Source organism: Ascaphus truei, chromosome 4 (assembly GCF_040206685.1).
Source record: "Ascaphus truei isolate aAscTru1 chromosome 4, aAscTru1.hap1, whole genome shotgun sequence".
NCBI classification, from domain to species: domain Eukaryota; kingdom Metazoa; phylum Chordata; class Amphibia; order Anura; family Ascaphidae; genus Ascaphus; species Ascaphus truei.
The window spans coordinates 58,127,241-58,146,339 of NC_134486.1; the positions used below are offsets into that span (position 1 = coordinate 58,127,241).

General features: G+C 43.9%; 1 protein-coding gene across 1 annotated transcript in view; it reads left to right on the forward strand.

Annotated features, from left to right (window-relative positions):
- Positions 1–19,099, forward strand: part of TTC7A (tetratricopeptide repeat domain 7A) — a 388,284-nt gene that overhangs the window by 214,423 nt on the left and 154,762 nt on the right. The window contains exon 20 of the mRNA XM_075595818.1: positions 9,233–9,393. Within this exon, the coding sequence (XP_075451933.1) occupies positions 9,233–9,393 (161 nt within the window). The remainder of the gene's footprint in view (positions 1–9,232; positions 9,394–19,099) is intronic.

Genomic DNA, 19,099 nt, shown 5'->3' on the forward strand with positions numbered 1-19,099 from the left:
AATATTAAAAATTAGAACTTAAAACATAGACAAAACTATTTCTGACGTACCAGTAAGTGAAAGTCAGTAGCAAGACATACAACACTGAGCACAAATCTGAATATGGAGCCAACCTTTTCGTTGAGTTACTATATATGGTACTAAAAATGTATGGAGTACTCATAATGACTGATGTTGGTCTAAATATTCCATTGAGCTATCCAGCAGCTGAAGTTTCCTCAACTTGCAGACACACGAAGCTGATTTCTCCAGCTCTTCTAATAAATCTTGATGGTAATATTGGTGCCCAACTAGTTCCTTGTGACCAATGGACCATGCAGACCACGGGTGTGACAAGAGTTAAGTTTGCTTCAGCCTTTTGACCTAACAGTGAACATGATCTTCAAAGGTCAACTAAAGCATTTTCAGAATGGCATTCTAATGACATTCCCAAGCAGCTGTCTAGTGGACGTGTCCATAATAGTATAGATGCAGATACTTAAAGAACAACAAACATAGTGACTTTTCAAAAGTGTCAGCAAAATACCAGAGACGCCAGAAAATACCCTGCGGAGTGGAATACTAGAAACACGCTATTGATAAAATGTCTTACCAGTTTGTATCTTTTTTAAGTTTGCTGACGTAACATGCTTATGTTGCATTAAAACAGAATAAGCAGTCTGTCCTGCTTGTGCCTCTACCTTCAACACAAGGCAAACTAAGAAACGCGTTATCTTTTATATCGTTCTTACTGTAGTTACTGTACTTGGGTTAATACCACAATCACATTTTAATCTGGTTTATAACTGTTACATACGCCTATAATATATATTATCTCTAACTGTGTGTGCTATGCCTTGTATATAATGTGTACCTTGTTCACTTATGTAACTGTATTTGTAATCATATATTATGGGTCATCTTAACTCTATGCCCAGGACATACTTGAAAACGAGAGGTAAATCTCAATGTATTACTTCCTGGTAAAACATTAGCTAAATAAATAATCTGAATAATACACTCCTACTGTGTATTGTGTAATGTGAATCAAGTAAAAAAAAATACCCAAATGTAGAGTCATGTAATATGTGCAATTGTGTGTTAAAAAATGTCAAGAGTAACCTTAGTTAATTGTAGTTCAAAAAATGTTTTAGACCTTTGCAAAAAAGGAAGCACCAGGGAATAGACATGATAATTAGAATAATTACTACTCTGACAGTGCCATTTGCAGGTGCCATTTGCAGGTATAATTAAAGTTAGATTTTGTATAACCCTTGGCTCCTGAGCAGTGAAGTTCAGTGAAGCTACTTATTAACACATTTGTTTATACATCTAGAACTTTTGATGTACAACTGTTGGCAAAATAAATGTTGTACTGCTCAGTTTATTAACCATATAAAAATAGTGGTTTATTACAAATCTTTAACTTGTTTGTCACGATGGGCATTAGTTACTAAGCGGTTCTGTTCCGTAAGCCACCTTCCAGTGCTAAAAGACATTTTTGGCTCATTCAAATGATAACACTTTTGCAAGAAAACGGACCAAAAGAGATATCGGGCCTACCTCGAGCGGCAGAATCAGTGCCTGCATAACCACGTGCAGAAACAGAAAAAAAGAGGACAAAATGGCCAGATCTGATAGCGCATACGCCACAAAAGAGGACATAAAGAACCTATTGACAAAACAATATTAGCGATCTGTTAGTTCAAATGAAAAACATTATCAAAGAAGTGGTGGGCCTAGTCACCGAACAGGAGGAGTAGAGGGAGGAGGTCTGACTGAACACGCATGACACCCTAAGCAGACAAATCTCCACCCAGCAGAACCAAATTCAGGAACTTCAAATGGAGGACCTGGATAATTGGGGTCGGAGATGTAACATCTGATGCAGAGGGGTTCCTGAGGTGGTGTTAATCCCTAAAATTCCGAAATATATACATACATAATCTCCTCTCCCACATCTTAAACACACCAGACAAATCGCTGGTTATTGACACAGTTTAGAGAGCGCTCAGACCGAAACCGAGTGAGGCGGATCCACCTCGTGACATCATAGTGAAAATGTACTATTTCACGGATAAGATGGAGGTGAGGGAGAAGGCCAGAGAGATGAGACAGATCTGGTATGAAGGGTCAGAGATAAAAAAAAATCTTTCAGGATCTTGCCTTTGCTACTCTGAAAGGCCGACGTGAAATGAGAGAAATCACAGACAACTTGCAAAAAAAATTGGAATAAAACACAAATGAGGGTTCCGTGTTGAATAGCTACGCACAAAGGAAAAACAGCCGTCACACGGGAGCCAAAGGAAGTATTTAAGTTATTCTATGTTTTTAATGTATGTATTTATTTGTGTAAGTGCCTATTTTTCATTCTGTATAAACCAGGGGTGGCTAACTCCAGTCCTGAAGGGCCACCAACAAGTTAGGTTTTCTGGATATCCCTGCTTCAGCACTCGTGGCTGAATTAGTGGCTCAGTCATTGACAGTCGTGGACTGAGCCACTGATTGTGCCACTGGTGCTGAAGCAGGGGTATTCTGAAAACCTGAACTGTTAGTGGCCCTTGAGTACTGGAGTAAGTCACTCTTGGTATAAACAAATTGAAAGGCCTCAATAAACAAAGAGTTTGCAACAACAAAAAAACAGCATTGCACATTAACTACAATTGTTATTTTTGCATGTTTTTTTCATTCAAGAGATATGAGCAGTTGAAATATTGAGTGTCTGTTCGATCGAAATGGAGCTGTGCCCCGAGCCCAGTGCAGTCTGAGGCTGCCACGATAACCTCAGACCCTAGAAAATAAAAAAATGGGTGTTAAAGCTAATAACATTATTTTACATACAAAAGGAGAAGGAAATGCTTAGCGGGAAATATGTTAGCATTATACGAGTTAAACTAATGTAGGCTTCTGGGTAGGATTGCTGCTTTAAGGGAAATTGCAAATGAACTGCTCTAAATCGGTCAACAGCCCAAGGGCCTGAAAGTATTCTTCTATGTGACTTCAATAACACATTTACTTTTTATGTATGGTACATTGTACAATTATTCCTTGTATTCTAACATGTGAATGCATAGTGCTGCACAGTACAGTAGCTCTGTAGACCTGATTGATTTGGCGCTAGTGACACAAAATTAATGAATAAACACAAAAATAGATAACATAACCCGGCGCTTAAATGTGTGAAAACAATGGAAAAAATAATGTAAATAAAGTCCCAAATTGTGCCAAGTGATGAAATGGAAGTTCAATGGTTACAACCTGAAAAGTCCAGTTGGGCACAAACTCAGTTCACAGTTCATCAAAACAGATGGTTCTTCTCATATGTTGTACTTGATCCTGCGTATTAAAGATATCAAGCAGAGAACAAACATTGCGCAGTATATAGAGACAAACAATAATATTTCCAAATGATGATATATATCTGAATTGCCTACTTACTAGAAGTAGCTAGATCACATACAGGGGAGAGAATCTGTTCTTTAAGCCTTCTTGCCTTGGAAGCCTCTTGATGTCGCACGAACCCCTCGTGGTGTTCCTGGCCTCCGTGGGTATAGAAGGGATCTTTCAGCAGCCCCTGTCTTCAGGAATCCTGTACCTCTTACTCCGTTTGGGGAACAAAAAGAAGGACAGAGGATTGCGCAGCACAATAAATCTTTAATGGCACTTGCCCAAATCCACGATAAAATACTCACAGAAGAAGGTGAGTTAAAATACAATAAAAAGTGCTCGGCCCAGCACACACACACAGCCGCCTCAGTCACTGGTTGTCCGCTCCGGTACCGCGTGTACCTCGCATGTATCCGGCGCTCTAGTGTGACGTCACTGTCTTCAGTAAGACTCGCGGCTGGGATGACTGGGACACTGCTCCTTAGGCTCCTCCCTACGCGTTTCGTGACGGGGAACGTCACTTCGTCAGGGGATTGTGGAGCCTCATCAATCCCATGTCACTTTTATAGCCGTCAGATTAACCCCTTACATGAAAGGGATCTCATATGGCTAATGGATGGCAATAATCATTCCTATTAACTGGTAATTGATACCAGCGGGGTTTAAGGAAGCATATGAATAAAGCACTATACATATATAAAATGAAATAGCACTTGGACAATGATAATGAACTTGAAACATAAAAACTATAAAATGAACTGGATGGGAGGAAAAAATGTTTACAAGTCGAAATATTATAAAAAGGAAGCTAAATCAAAATCAATATTTAACCCTTTGGGTTGGAGCGTGCGCAGAGTGTAGATCCAGAAAGATTCCTGTTGGGATACCTTCTGCAATCTATCACCCCCTCTTATACCTACCCTAGGGCAGTCTATGCCGATACATGTTAACCCCTCAGGGGACATGTTATGATGTGTTCTGAAATGGTTGGACACACTATGTGTCTCCAGCCCTTTCTTAATATTATAAACATGTTCGGCAAATCTTCGTTTTAACGGTCTCCCTGTACGTCCCACGTACTGTAATTTACAGGGGCATTCTAGGAGGTAAACACAATAGTTGGTATTACAGTTAATGAATGTGCGGATTTCAAAAAAATTTCCGGTAACATTTGATCTGAATTCCTTACATTTTATACCATAACTGCACCCAATGCATTTAGTACAGGGAAAATATCCTTTAAGCTCTTTAAGCCACATAGTATCTCCTGGTCCTTGTTTTTTCTTAGGGCAACTGGGGGCCAGTACTGATTTTAAATTTTGAGCTTTTTTATAGACCACTTGCGGTTTATCAGGCAGTACAGTTTGTAGGATCGGATCTCTCTGCAAGATGCCCCAGTGTTTTGTTAACACCTTGACAATGTCCTTGGACATACCGTTGTACTGCGTGATAAATGGCAGAAATATCTGATTGGTACCAGCATCTATTTTCTTAACAGGGTGAACAAGAGACTGTCTATCTGTATTATTAGCTTGTTCAATAGCATTATTGACAAGTCTCTCCTTGTACTTCCTGTCCTTAAATTTATAGCCCAATTCTTTAATCTGTTGGTTGTACACTTCTATTTGTGAACAATTTCGTCTAACTCTTAACGCCTGTCCCTTGGGAATGTTTTTTATCCATTGAGGATGATGGTGACTAGACGCCAGGACATAGGAATTGGCGCTTACCTCCTTATAGAATGTTTTTGTCTGTATTTCATTATCTACTATATATAGAGTCAGGTCTAGGAAGTTAATAGATTGTGAACTGGTATTGAAAGTAAATTTAATGTTGTAATCATTTGAATTCAGATGGGTCTGAAAGGCCTCTAGTTCTTCAGAAGTCCCTCTCCAGACGCACAGCACATCATCGATGTAGCGTTTCCATAGCACCAGGTTTGCCCCATATGGGTTGTGGTTCAGGATGAAATTTTCCTCCCACAAACCCATAAATAAGTTTGCATAACTTGGAGCAAACCTGGTACCCATCGCAGTGCCGCACGTCTGGAGATAGTATTGGCCTTCATGTGAGAAGTAGTTGTGGGTCAATATATGTTTGATGGATTCTAAAATGAAATCCTTTACCAAAGGTTCCATGTTGACATCTCTACATAGGACACTTTCTACAGCCCTGAGACCCATCTGATGGTCTATAATGGTATAAAGAGATACCACGTCACATGTTATCCACATCAGATCTTTATCCCACTTGAGATTTTCAACTGTCTGTAGGACATGTGACATGTCTTTGAGATGAGAGGGTATTTCAACAACATATTTCTGTAACAGAAAATCCACAAACTGGGAAAGGTTGGATGTGAGGGATCCGACCCCCGAAATTATAGGTCTACCTGGAGGTCTTAAGGGATTCTTATGAATTTTAGGGATGAAGTAAAAGAGAGGAATCTGTGGTTTTTCAATCACCAAAAATTCAAACTCCCTTTTACTAATAATCCCTGTTTCATGCCCTTTTTGCAACATATCAGTTAACTCAATGCTGTACTCATTGGTTGGGTTACTTTTTAGTGTCTTATATGTACCCTTGTCACTTAATATTCGTTGGGCTTCCGCCTGATAGTAGTCCCTGTTCATGACCACTATCCCTCCCCCTTTATCGGCAGGTTTTATCACTATTTTGTTGTTTTTGGACAGTGATTTAACTGCTTCTTTCTCAGCTGTGGACATGTTTTGTTTTTTACACTTGAAATCCTTACTCAGATTTTCTAAATCTCCTAAAACAACAAAATAGTGATAAAACCTGCCGATAAAGGGGGAGGGATAGTGGTCATGAACAGGGACTACTATCAGGCGGAAGCCCAACGAATATTAAGTGACAAGGGTACATATAAGACACTAAAAAGTAACCCAACCAATGAGTACAGCATTGAGTTAACTGATATGTTGCAAAAAGGGCATGAAACAGGGATTATTAGTAAAAGGGAGTTTGAATTTTTGGTGATTGAAAAACCACAGATTCCTCTCTTTTACTTCATCCCTAAAATTCATAAGAATCCCTTAAGACCTCCAGGTAGACCTATAATTTCGGGGGTCGGATCCCTCACATCCAACCTTTCCCAGTTTGTGGATTTTCTGTTACAGAAATATGTTGTTGAAATACCCTCTCATCTCAAAGACATGTCACATGTCCTACAGACAGTTGAAAATCTCAAGTGGGATAAAGATCTGATGTGGATAACATGTGACGTGGTATCTCTTTATACCATTATAGACCATCAGATGGGTCTCAGGGCTGTAGAAAGTGTCCTATGTAGAGATGTCAACATGGAACCTTTGGTAAAGGATTTCATTTTAGAATCCATCAAACATATATTGACCCACAACTACTTCTCACATGAAGGCCAATACTATCTCCAGACGTGCGGCACTGCGATGGGTACCAGGTTTGCTCCAAGTTATGCAAACTTATTTATGGGTTTGTGGGAGGAAAATTTCATCCTGAACCACAACCCATATGGGGCAAACCTGGTGCTATGGAAACGCTACATCGATGATGTGCTGTGCGTCTGGAGAGGGACTTCTGAAGAACTAGAGGCCTTTCAGACCCATCTGAATTCAAATGATTACAACATTAAATTTACTTTCAATACCAGTTCACAATCTATTAACTTCCTAGACCTGACTCTATATATAGTAGATAATGAAATACAGACAAAAACATACTATAAGGAGGTAAGCGCCAATTCCTATGTCCTGGCGTCTAGTCACCATCATCCTCAATGGATAAAAAACATTCCCAAGGGACAGGCGTTAAGAGTTAGACGAAATTGTTCACAAATAGAAGTGTACAACCAACAGATTAAAGAATTGGGCTATAAATTTAAGGACAGGAAGTACAAGGAGAGACTTGTCAATAATGCTATTGAACAAGCTAATAATACAGATAGACAGTCTCTTGTTCACCCTGTTAAGAAAATAGATGCTGGTACCAATCAGATATTTCTGCCATTTATCACGCAGTACAACGGTATGTCCAAGGACATTGTCAAGGTGTTAACAAAACACTGGGGCATCTTGCAGAGAGATCCGATCCTACAAACTGTACTGCCTGATAAACCGCAAGTGGTCTATAAAAAAGCTCAAAATTTAAAATCAGTACTGGCCCCCAGTTGCCCTAAGAAAAAACAAGGACCAGGAGATACTATGTGGCTTAAAGAGCTTAAAGGATATTTTCCCTGTACTAAATGCATTGGGTGCAGTTATGGTATAAAATGTAAGGAATTCAGATCAAATGTTACCGGAAAAATTTTTGAAATCCGCACATTCATTAACTGTAATACCAACTATTGTGTTTACCTCCTAGAATGCCCCTGTAAATTACAGTACGTGGGACGTACAGGGAGACCGTTAAAACGAAGATTTGCCGAACATGTTTATAATATTAAGAAAGGGCTGGAGACACATAGTGTGTCCAACCATTTCAGAACACATCATAACATGTCCCCTGAGGGGTTAACATGTATCGGCATAGACTGCCCTAGGGTAGGTATAAGAGGGGGTGATAGATTGCAGAAGGTATCCCAACAGGAATCTTTCTGGATCTACACTCTGCGCACGCTCCAACCCAAAGGGTTAAATATTGATTTTGATTTAGCTTCCTTTTTATAATATTTCGACTTGTAAACATTTTTTCCTCCCATCCAGTTCATTTTATAGTTTTTATGTTTCAAGTTCATTATCATTGTCCAAGTGCTATTTCATTTTATATATGTATAGTGCTTTATTCATATGCTTCCTTAAACCCCGCTGGTATCAATTACCAGTTAATAGGAATGATTATTGCCATCCATTAGCCATATGAGATCCCTTTCATGTAAGGGGTTAATCTGACGGCTATAAAAGTGACATGGGATTGATGAGGCTCCACAATCCCCTGACGAAGTGACGTTCCCCGTCACGAAACGCGTAGGGAGGAGCCTAAGGAGCAGTGTCCCAGTCATCCCAGCCGCGAGTCTTACTGAAGACAGTGACGTCACACTAGAGCGCCGGATACATGCGAGGTACACGCGGTACCGGAGCGGACAACCAGTGACTGAGGCGGCTGTGTGTGTGTGCTGGGCCGAGCACTTTTTATTGTATTTTAACTCACCTTCTTCTGTGAGTATTTTATCGTGGATTTGGGCAAGTGCCATTAAAGATTTATTGTGCTGCGCAATCCTCTGTCCTTCTTTTTGTTCCCCAAACGGAGTAAGAGGTACAGGATTCCTGAAGACAGGGGCTGCTGAAAGATCCCTTCTATACCCACGGAGGCCAGGAACACCACGAGGGGTTCGTGCGACATCAAGAGGCTTCCAAGGCAAGAAGGCTTAAAGAACAGATTCTCTCCCCTGTATGTGATCTAGCTACTTCTAGTAAGTAGGCAATTCAGATATATATCATCATTTGGAAATATTACTGTTTGTCTCAATATACTGCGCAATGTTTGTTCTCTGCTTGATATCTTTAATATGCAGGATCAAGTACAACATATGAGAAGAACCATCTGTTTTGATGAACTGTGAACTGAGTTTGTGCCCAACTGGACTTTTCAGGTTGTAACCATTGAACTATCATTTCATCACTTGGCACCATTTGGGACTTTATTTACATTATTTTTTCCATTGTTTTCACACATTTAAGCGCCGGGTTATGTTATCTATTTTTGTGTTTATTAATTAGTTAGAGATATAAGAGATGTCTCAGTAGATTACCAGGCAGCTTAGTTTAGTAAGTGCACAGCACTGTTATAATTAGCATTAGGTTTAGCGCTTTACACAGTATATTTGTATTCAAAACAAAATTAATGAACTTTATTTTATGATTTTAAGATATCCGATGCAATAGAGCACCTTCAAGAAGCACTGAAACTATGCAAGGATGATGTGAACTGTCTTCACTTGTTGGCCCTTCTATTGTCAGCCCAAAAACAATATCAACATGCTCTAGATGTCATCAATATAACCATAACCGAATACCCAGAAACTTTCAGGTAAGTAAAATTCTGTACATACAACTTGTCTGGAGTCAGATATTTCTGTGTTCTATGTGCGATATTGGCAATGACAACTTTTTAGTAAAATGAATATTTATGTTGTAGATGTACTGTTCTTTCTCTTACAAACAAGAGGGAATTACATTTGGAGGATATAATATCAATCCAAATTATTTGTGTTGTGTATTATTAGTATATATTTGTGTGTTTATAATATTTGGGGCCAAAATACATCAAATGTTATCAAATATTAAATTTATTGGGAAATATTTCCATGGTTGCTTCAAATATGATTGATGAAAAGTTCACAAAGACCGAGCTTCCTTGTGCCACATTAAACTTCCACCCCCCACCCCCCTTATAATGACAAATGAATTGGTATGTGAATATACATCCCTGATAATCATAGGTTAGAAGTACCGGGAATTCTTTTTTTTAACACTAACTACTGTAGGCAAATAATTAATATTATAGGCTAAAGCAGTAAAATTCAGGGCATTATGGAAAACCCTGCTTTCTGATTGGTTAAAATTCCAGGCATTATCCACAGTAATGCCCTGAATTTCCTCAGCTTGCAAAATGCAGTTTTCAATCTGTTTATTTCCAGCCAATCAGCTTTCAGAACAGCTGAGACAGGGCAGGGGATTGGTTTGAATTAAGTAAAAGCTCTGAGACATGGCAGGGGATTAATCAAAAAGTATCAGCTACGGGTTGACTCCTCCCCCTCCAGAGCTGACTGAGATTTTCTGAGCAGATTCAGTTGAATTGGGGGGGTGGGGGTGGTCTGCAAAGAAGTAAGTGTGTTGTGTATAGAGGTGCAGTGTTGTGTGTGTGTGGGGGGGGAGGGGGGATGTAGAGGTGCTGTGTTGTGTGTAGAGCTGGGGGGGAGAGTGCAAAGTTTAGTAAGTGGCTGCTTTTTGTATTGTGGCTGCAGTGTGTGTGTGTGTATGTTGTGCTGTTATATGTGTAGCAGCAGTTTGTGTGTGTGTGTGTGTGTGTGTGTGTGTCAGTAGCAGTGTTTATGGGTGTAGCATGTGTGTGTAGCAGCAGAGTTTGTGTGTGTGTGTGTGTGTGTGTGTGTGTGTGTGTAGAGCTGCTGTGTGTGTAGAGCTGCTGCTATGTGTGTAGAGGTGCTGTGTAGTGAGTGTAGAGGAGGTGCTGTGTTGTGTTGTGTGTCTAGAGCTCCAGTGTGTGTGTGTGTAGAGGCACTGTGTTGTGTGTGGTGTGCTGTTTTGTGTGTGTGTAGCAGCAGTTTGTGTGTGAGCTGCTGTTTTGTGTGTGTGTGTGTGTGTGTGTACACAGAGGGTGTGGCAGTGTGTGGATATAGATATCTGCAGTGTAAGAGTATATAGAGGTGGTTTCATGTATTTACCATTTTATTTGAATAAAAAAATCTATTTAACTATACAAAAGTGTCTATTATTTATGAAATAAGCCTACATTTAGCCTATAATAGTAATAATCCCCGAAGAACAGGGCATTACTGGCCAATAATGCCCTGGCTGGGTTAAAGCCTTCAACTCTTCCAGCCAGGGCATTATTGGCCAGTAATGCCCTGTTCTTCGGGGATTATTACTTAAATAACAACAAAAATCACATGCACACTAAAAGTAGGGGGTGAAATGTAAGAATTGAGACAAATTGCACAGCTCTCCAACATTAATTTCAACCCTGAGGAGTGCCGCTCTTCTTCAGGGTTTTACTGTACTGCATTTCATTTCATTTACTTCTGTGCAAGTGATGATTTTACTCTAGAAATACAGCTATGTTTGGTAGTGTGGTCTACCCGAGGGGCGCACAACTCCAATCCTCAACATCCCCCCCCCCTCCCAACAGGTCAGGTTTTCAGGTTATCCCACCTTCAGCATACCCGTTCTGAAGCAGGGACTGATTGAGCCACCTGTGCTGAAGCTAGGACTGCTTGACCTACCTGTGCTGAAGCTGGGACTGATTGAGCCACCTGTGCTGAAGCTAGGACTGCTTGACCTACCTGTGCTGAAGCTGGGACTGATTGAGCCACCTGTGCTGAATCAGGGATATCCTGAAAAACTGACATGTTTGGGAGCTTGAGGACTGGAGTTGAGCAGCCCCTTTTTTAAATATTTTTATAAATAAATAAAATTAAAGCTGAAAGTCTGCACTTCTGTTGCATCTCGGTTGTTTCATTTCAAATCCATTGTGGTGGCGTACAGAGACAAAATTATGAAAATTGTCAGTGTCAAATTATTTCCGGACCTAACTGTATCTTATCCTGGATAAGTGGGAATGTGTTTTGTTTAGTAGTTTATTCATATTGGGGATGTGAGACTTTGCTACTTACATTTTTACCATGTTAACAGAACATTTTCTATGGGATATTGTGGTGTTATTTATCCTCATCTAAATATTACAAATCCCCATGGACAGTGCTCGACAAACCCGGTCGCCCACTCGCCAGGCGCGAACGGAAATTGGCCGGTGGCCAGCTACTTTTTCCCCCTGCTCTGCGCAAATTTTTTTTAAAAAATAAATACAAATATCCTCCTGGCTGATTGGCCAATTGGTCGTGACGCGGAATGGAGCCCTTCTCTGCAGGGGTAAGTAATGGCTGCTCCCTGTCTCCTGCCCGCGCTTCCCCCCTCATCCCCTCCAGTCTCCGCTCCTGTCGGGCAGGAGATGACAGCAGGGGATTTCCCCCCCTGTCCCACGGTTCCGCTCCTGTCCCTGTGGCTGCACGCGCGGGGCAGGAGATGACAGCAGGGGATTTCTCCCCCCTCCCCTGTCCCGCTTGCCCTCTGGTTCCGCTCCTGTCCCTGTGGCTGCACGCGTGGGGCAGGAGATGACAGCGGGCGATGTCTCCCCCACCTCCCCTGTCCCGCTTGCCCTCCGGTTCCGCTCCTGTCCCTGTGGCTGCATGCGTGGGGCAGGAGATGACAGCGGGCGATGTCTCCCCCCCCCCTCCCGTCCCGGTTGCCCTACGATCCCCGCTTTCCCCCAGTGCCCGTGGCTGCTCCCGATGCCAGCAGGGGTGTTCCCCTCGGTCCCCGTGGCTGTCTCCGCTTCCCCCTCCCTTTCCGCTCCCCCCCCTCCCACAAATGTAAAAATAAATAAATAACAATAGAATATCCTCCTGGCTGATTGGCCAATTGGCCGTGACGTGGAATGGAGCCCTTCTCTGCAGGGGTAAGTAATGGCTGCTCCTCGCGCGCTCGTTCCCTGTCTCCTGCTCGCGCTTCCCCCCTCATCCCCTCAATCTCCGCTCCTGTCCCTGTGGCTGCTCGCGCGGGGCAGGAGATGACAGCGGGGGATTTCCACCCTGTCCCGCGTGTGCTCCGGTCCCGCTCCTGTCCCCGTGGCTGCACGCCCGGGGCAGGAGATGATAGAGGGGAATGTCGTCCCTCCCCCCCCCGCCGAACCCGCTTCCCCTCTGGTCTCTGCTCCTGTCCCCGTGGCTGCTCGCGCGGGGCAGGCTATGACAGCAGGGGATTTCCCCCCCTCCGGTTCCGCTCCTGTGGCTGCACGCGCGGGGCAGGGGTGTTCCCTTCGGTCCCCGTGGCTGTCTCCACTCCCCCCTGACCCTCCCCCCAATGAGAGAGAGTGTGAGTGTGTGTGTGTGTGTGTGTGTGTATATGAGAGAGAGAGAGTGGTGTGTGTGTGTGTGTGTGTGTGTGTGTGTGTGTGTGTGTGTGTGTGTACACGTGTAGGACACCAGAGGTAGTCATCCCCCCAATCAGTCAGTCATCCCCCCACCTCACCCACTCAGTCAGTCATCCCCCCACCCCACCCTGTCAGTCAGTCATCCCCCCACCCCACCCAGTCAGTCATCCCCCCACCCCATCCAGTCAGTCATCCCCCACCCCACCCAGTCAGTAAGTCATACCCCCACCCAGTCAGTAAGTCATACCCCCCCCACCCAGTCAGTCAGTCATCCCCCCACTCCACCCTGTCAGTCAGTCATCCCCCCACCCCACCCAGTCAGTCATCCCCCCACCCCATCCAGTCAGTCATCCCCCACCCTGTCAGTAAGTCATACCCCCACCCAGTCAGTAAGTCATACCCCCCCACCCAGTCAGTCAGTCATACCCCCCCACCCAGTCAGTCAGTCCCCCCCCACCCAGTCAGTCAGTCATACCCCCCCACCCAGTCAGTCAGTCACTCCCCCCCCAGTCAGTCACTCCCCCCCCACCCAGTCACTCCCCCCCACCCAGTCAGTCAAAAGTCAGTCATCCCACCCCCCTGCCCCCTGCCCCCTGCCCAGTCACCCCACCCAGTCAGACAGTCAGTAATCCCCACCCAGTCAGACAGTCAGTAATCCCCACCCAGTCACAGTCAGTAATTCCCACCCAGTCAGACACCCCGTCACCCCAACACCCCACATCACCCACCCAGTCACCCCATCCAATCACACAATCCCCACACCCAGTCATCCCATCCCCACACCGTCACCCCATCCCCACACCGTCACCCCATCCCCACACCGTCACCCCATCCCCACACCCAGTCACCCCATCCCCACTTCCAGTCACCCCATCCCCACACCCAGTCACCCCATCCCCCCACAGTAACCCTCTCTCCGTCTCTCACCCTCTCTCCGTCTCTCACCCTCTCTCTCTCGGTTTCTCCCTCTCTCGGTTTCTCCCTCTCTCGGTTTCTCCCTCACTCTCTCTCACCCTCTCTCCGTCTCTCTCTCACCCTCTCTCCGTCTCTCTCTCACCCTCTCTCCGTCTCTCTCACCCTCTCTCCGTCTCTCTCTCACCCTCTCTCCGTCTCTCTCTCACCCTCTCTCCGTCTCTCTCTCACACTCTATCCGTCTCTCTCTCACCCTCTCTCACCCTCTCTCCGTCTCTCTCACCCTCTCTCCGTCTCTCTCACCCTCTCTCTCCGTCTCTCTCACCCTCTCTCTCCGTCTCTCTCACCCTCTCTCTCAGTCTCTCTCACCCTCTCTCTCCGTCTCTCTCACCCTCTCTCTCCTTCTCTCTCACCCTCTCTCTCCGTCTGTCTCACCCTCTCTCTCCGTCTGTCTCACCCTCTCTCTCCGTCTGTCTCACCCTCCCTCTCCGTCTGTCACACCCTCTCTCTGTCTCACCCTCTCTCTGTCTCACCCTCTCTCTGTCTCACCCTCTCTCTGTCTCACCCTCTCTCTGTCTCACCCTCTCTCTGTCTCACAATCTGGATCTGGATATTTTATTTACCCTGTATATCTTAACTGCCCTATACTACACCGAAATAACCTATACTGCTTTCTTCCAAATCTGATTCAAGCTTCACACGGAAGACATCGGAACCCCCCCTAACCCAGAAGACAGGTAGGGAACACCTCCCCTCCAATGTATAACATTGCGGAAATGAGGTACCTGGACATTGAGGGTCTGCGGATCAGGTAAGATCCCAGGTGGGATTGCTGCTTTAAATATTGTGAAGCAGGGGCATCCAGGCACTAGTTAAGGGGTGCAGGAAACTAGTCATTCACATCTGGCTTTTTTTTCTAGATTCGACATTTATACACACACACACACACACACACACACACACACACACACACATATACACACACACGGACTAATTGTAGTATAATGTAATACAATAAATAAACTTATGTCAAAAACTAATGTTCTTACTAGGAATTGATTACATTTATTTCATTTATGGTTTTTTTAAAATGCGGGGCTGGGGGCGGGATTGGAGGCGGGGTTGGGGGCGGGACTAGAGGCGGGGTTGGGGCGGGACTAGGTGGCGAGTAGATTTTTTGGTTCGGCGAGTAGATTTTTGGGTGATTTGTCAAGCACTGCCCATGGAGACCTAGCACAGTTTACTAATTAAAACCAGTATTTTATGTGGAAAAGGTATAAAAACTGTATCTGCTTCAAATACATTTAAATTGTTGTACTGTATACTGTATAGTACAGTCTTCTATTGCTCAGCTAAAAAGCTGTAACTCTTTTCCCTTTTTATTGTACATGAACGGGGGTCTGATGGGGGTGCCCCAGAACTTATCCATTGTCCCCTGACGTCCAGGGATCCCCACCCCTGGTTTCAAGATATTCGTAGGTTATTTTTTTTATGTGAAACTTCTTTGCTGGCACCTACAGAGTTTTGATGGGAAAAATCTCTTGGCTGGTAATGAAAATCCGTGATGTAAGTGACATCATTGGCTGAAGATGGCCGTGCATCCGCAGTTGCGACCACCGTACTTCGCACATGCGCAGAAGCATCCGCCGTAATCCGCATGTGCGCAGAAGCGGCTGCTGTACCCCACGCATGCAAAAAAGTGTCCACCTTACTCCGCACATGCGCAGAAGCGTCCGCCGTACTCTGCGCATTCGCAGAAGAGGCCGTTTTGCTCTACGCATGAGCAGAAGCATCTGCTGTACTCCGCATGCGCAGAAGGGCCCGTTCGACTCCGTGCATGGGCTGAAGGGGAAACACAGAAGCGGTTGCTGTACCCCACGCATGCAAAAAAGTGGCCACCTTACTCCGCACATGCGCAAAAGCATCCGCCGTACTCTGCGCATGCGCAGAAGAGGCCGTCTTGCTCTGCGCATGAGCAGAAGCATCTGTACTCCGCATGCGCAGAAGGGCCCGTTCGACTCCGTGCATGGGCTGAAGGGGAAACACACACACCCCGAAGGAGACACACACCCCGAAGGAGACACACACCCCGAAGGAGACACACACAGAAGGGGGCACACACCACTGTTACCAGAGGAATTCCAAATGTACTATTTATAATAAAAAAGGCAGAAGGTGTGTACACATATCACATGAATTGTATATAGATTAATATAATATAGTAACTGTAATGATTATTTTTTTAAAAACGGGGTGTGCCGAGAACGCGCTTTTTAAATCAAACTTCTTTGCGTTTTGTCACTGAAATTGTGTTTTTGATTTTTATGATTTACATTGAATTAAAGATTTTTGAGAGTAACGGCATTTAGATACTTTGCGATCCAAAATATATGTGTCTTACTTTAGTTATCATAAGTCAATTATGTAATGTATTCCAAGTGATAGTATGGACATTTCAACACAAAAATTAATTATACTCTCCGCTCACGTGACCCGGCCGCTGCACACTCTATAGACAGCCACATAGAGGCACATCTATGTGATGGCGCCGCGCGCGCCGTCGCGATCACCATGGCCGCAGCCTAACAATGATGCAAAGATATGCCGTTGCTAGTAGTGGGTTTTCTTTTTGTTAAATTAGCGGTTAAATGGCCATTTGTATCAAACAGACCTATTTCCAGACCCCGAAAAATAACTGAAATACAGAAAAGTTGTAAATTATCTGTGTTTCTACTATTTTTGCTACCTGCAGCATTTTATTACAAAAAATAAATTTCAACCTACATGGGTTTTGGCACATTAGATATGGGGCAAGCCCTCCAGCACAGAACAGGTTAATAATGCCCGGATAGTATAGTATATCACCACTGTCTACTTGCAGGTGTGGCCAACTCCAGTACTCGAGGGCCAACAACACGTCTGGTTTTACGGATATCCTGGCCTCAGCACCTTGGATTGTGCCACTGATTGAACCACCTGTGCTGAAGCCGGGATATCCATAAAACCTGACCTGTTGGTGGCCCTTGAGAGTTGGCCATTCCTGGTCTACTGCTAATTAGTCAAGTGATAGGGGGAATCTTGTGGGTAGTTTCGCAGCCACAGCAGTTATAAGCTAGTACACTATTCTTACCCTGATCATTAAAAGCTCTTCAAATCTCCTCGGACGGTCTGACATTATTTGTCAGAACACATTCCGACCTAAGATCACACATTTTAGGAAGGATAGTTCTATTTTGATCTGACAAAATGTCAGTTATATTTCAGAATGCAATGCTCTTTATTCCCATGAGCCTTCATTAATACAGGTAATTTGCTGTCATTCTCTGCTGACACATTTTGTTTTTCTTAGTATGTTCATCCCCTTTATTTCACATATAATAGAACAAAGTCTAATTAGTGGGGGGGGAGGGGTTGTTTTTCTTTTTTTTTTTAAAAGAGCAGTTTTAACTTATTATAGTTTTTATACTTATATTGAAACGGGAAATGCTTTTGTGACCCTTCTCTTCTGACATAACTCCCAGTTTACTTGGCATTACATCATAAAAATCCTCAGTATTCCAACTTTAGGGAGTTAGTACAGTTAGTTAGTAGAGTTAGAGTTAATTAGTGCAACCGCAATATTTAAAAATTCACCACTCCAAAAGAAAAAATCCACTTTTCCAGACTCGTGTGGCGTCTTGTTTATCGACTTAAAACTGTAAAAAAAATATATATATATATATATATATATATATATATATAGATATATATATATATATATATACAGTCCAGAAAAACAGGCACTCACATTTGCTTAGATACAGGTAGTAGTAGGGTACAGACCCTCCAGGTGTCAAAATGGAGCACATCTGATAGAGGAAATCAGGACAGGCACTACAAGATCCAACGGTGAAATTTATTTCTCAATGTTTCGGCTCCCAACAGAGCCTTTATCAAGAGCACCAACAGTGATACAGCAGTGAGCATTCAGTATTTATAACCTGAGGTGACCCTCTACGAAACCCGCAAAAAACTCACTCACTGAACCCCTGGTGACACCAGGTGGCAACACAGTGTGGCCAGTGGAGGCCAAAATCCAAAAGGGAAACCGGGAGAGGGAGAAATGGGGGATGAACCTGAGTTAGGATATACCCCTAGAATAGGATGGTATAAGACCCGTAACAGAATACAGTTACCAATGCTAACACATATACAAATGTAACAAGTATCAATTGCAGATCGCAACAGCAATTTCAGTAGCAAAAAAGTAACAGAATGATTATTGGTTTAATAGGCAGAAGAGCCTGGAGAGTGAATCCGGAAATACATACGGGGTGATGTTGAGGTATCCAACTAGGCAAAGGGGGGCTAGGGCAGATCGGGCAGCAGTAAGAAATAAGGCAAACAGTCACCAGTAACAGATGTAGTGGCAAGTCTCACTGCATCCAATGATGTATTGATCAGGGAGTTGCAGGTGTGTTGCACTGATCACAGAGGGGAAGACAGCTGATGGAGGTGTGAGCCCGGCTTGTCCATTCTGCAGGAAACCCAAAAGAGTTCACAACCCTCTTCTGCAGCAAGCACAGTGAAGTGTAGAGATCGTGGGGGAGAGATAGCGGCTAATTCTCACCAAAACAGAGCTGTCACAGCTTCAAAGGAGTCCCAGCATTTCTCCTGGCTGGCTGTACACAGCAGTAAACACAGTGGTGTGTAAAGATCATGGCTGGGGAAGAGAAACAGCTGATCCGTAACACAGCAGAGCAGTCCTGGCATCTCATTATTTTCACGGGTTTTCTAGGGGTCCCTTCAGGTTATAAATATGTCCACTGCTGTATCACTGTTGGTGCTCTTGATAAAGAGCCGAAACGTTGTGAAATAAATTTCACCGTTGGATCTTGGAGTGCCTGTCCTGATTTCCTCTAGAAACATTAAATGCATCGAATTTATTCTGGCCCATTACTACTTCACGTTTGGAAATGACACATACCTCCAGAACAACCGGTACCGCTATGGGCACTCGGATAGCGCCACAGTATGCCAATCTGTTCTGCGCAAAACTGGAAAGTGACTTTCTTTCCACCTGTCACTTGAAACCCCTTACATACCTTCGGTACATCAATGACATCCTCCTGATTTGGACCAGGTGAACAGGACCTCATACAGTTCCATGAGAACT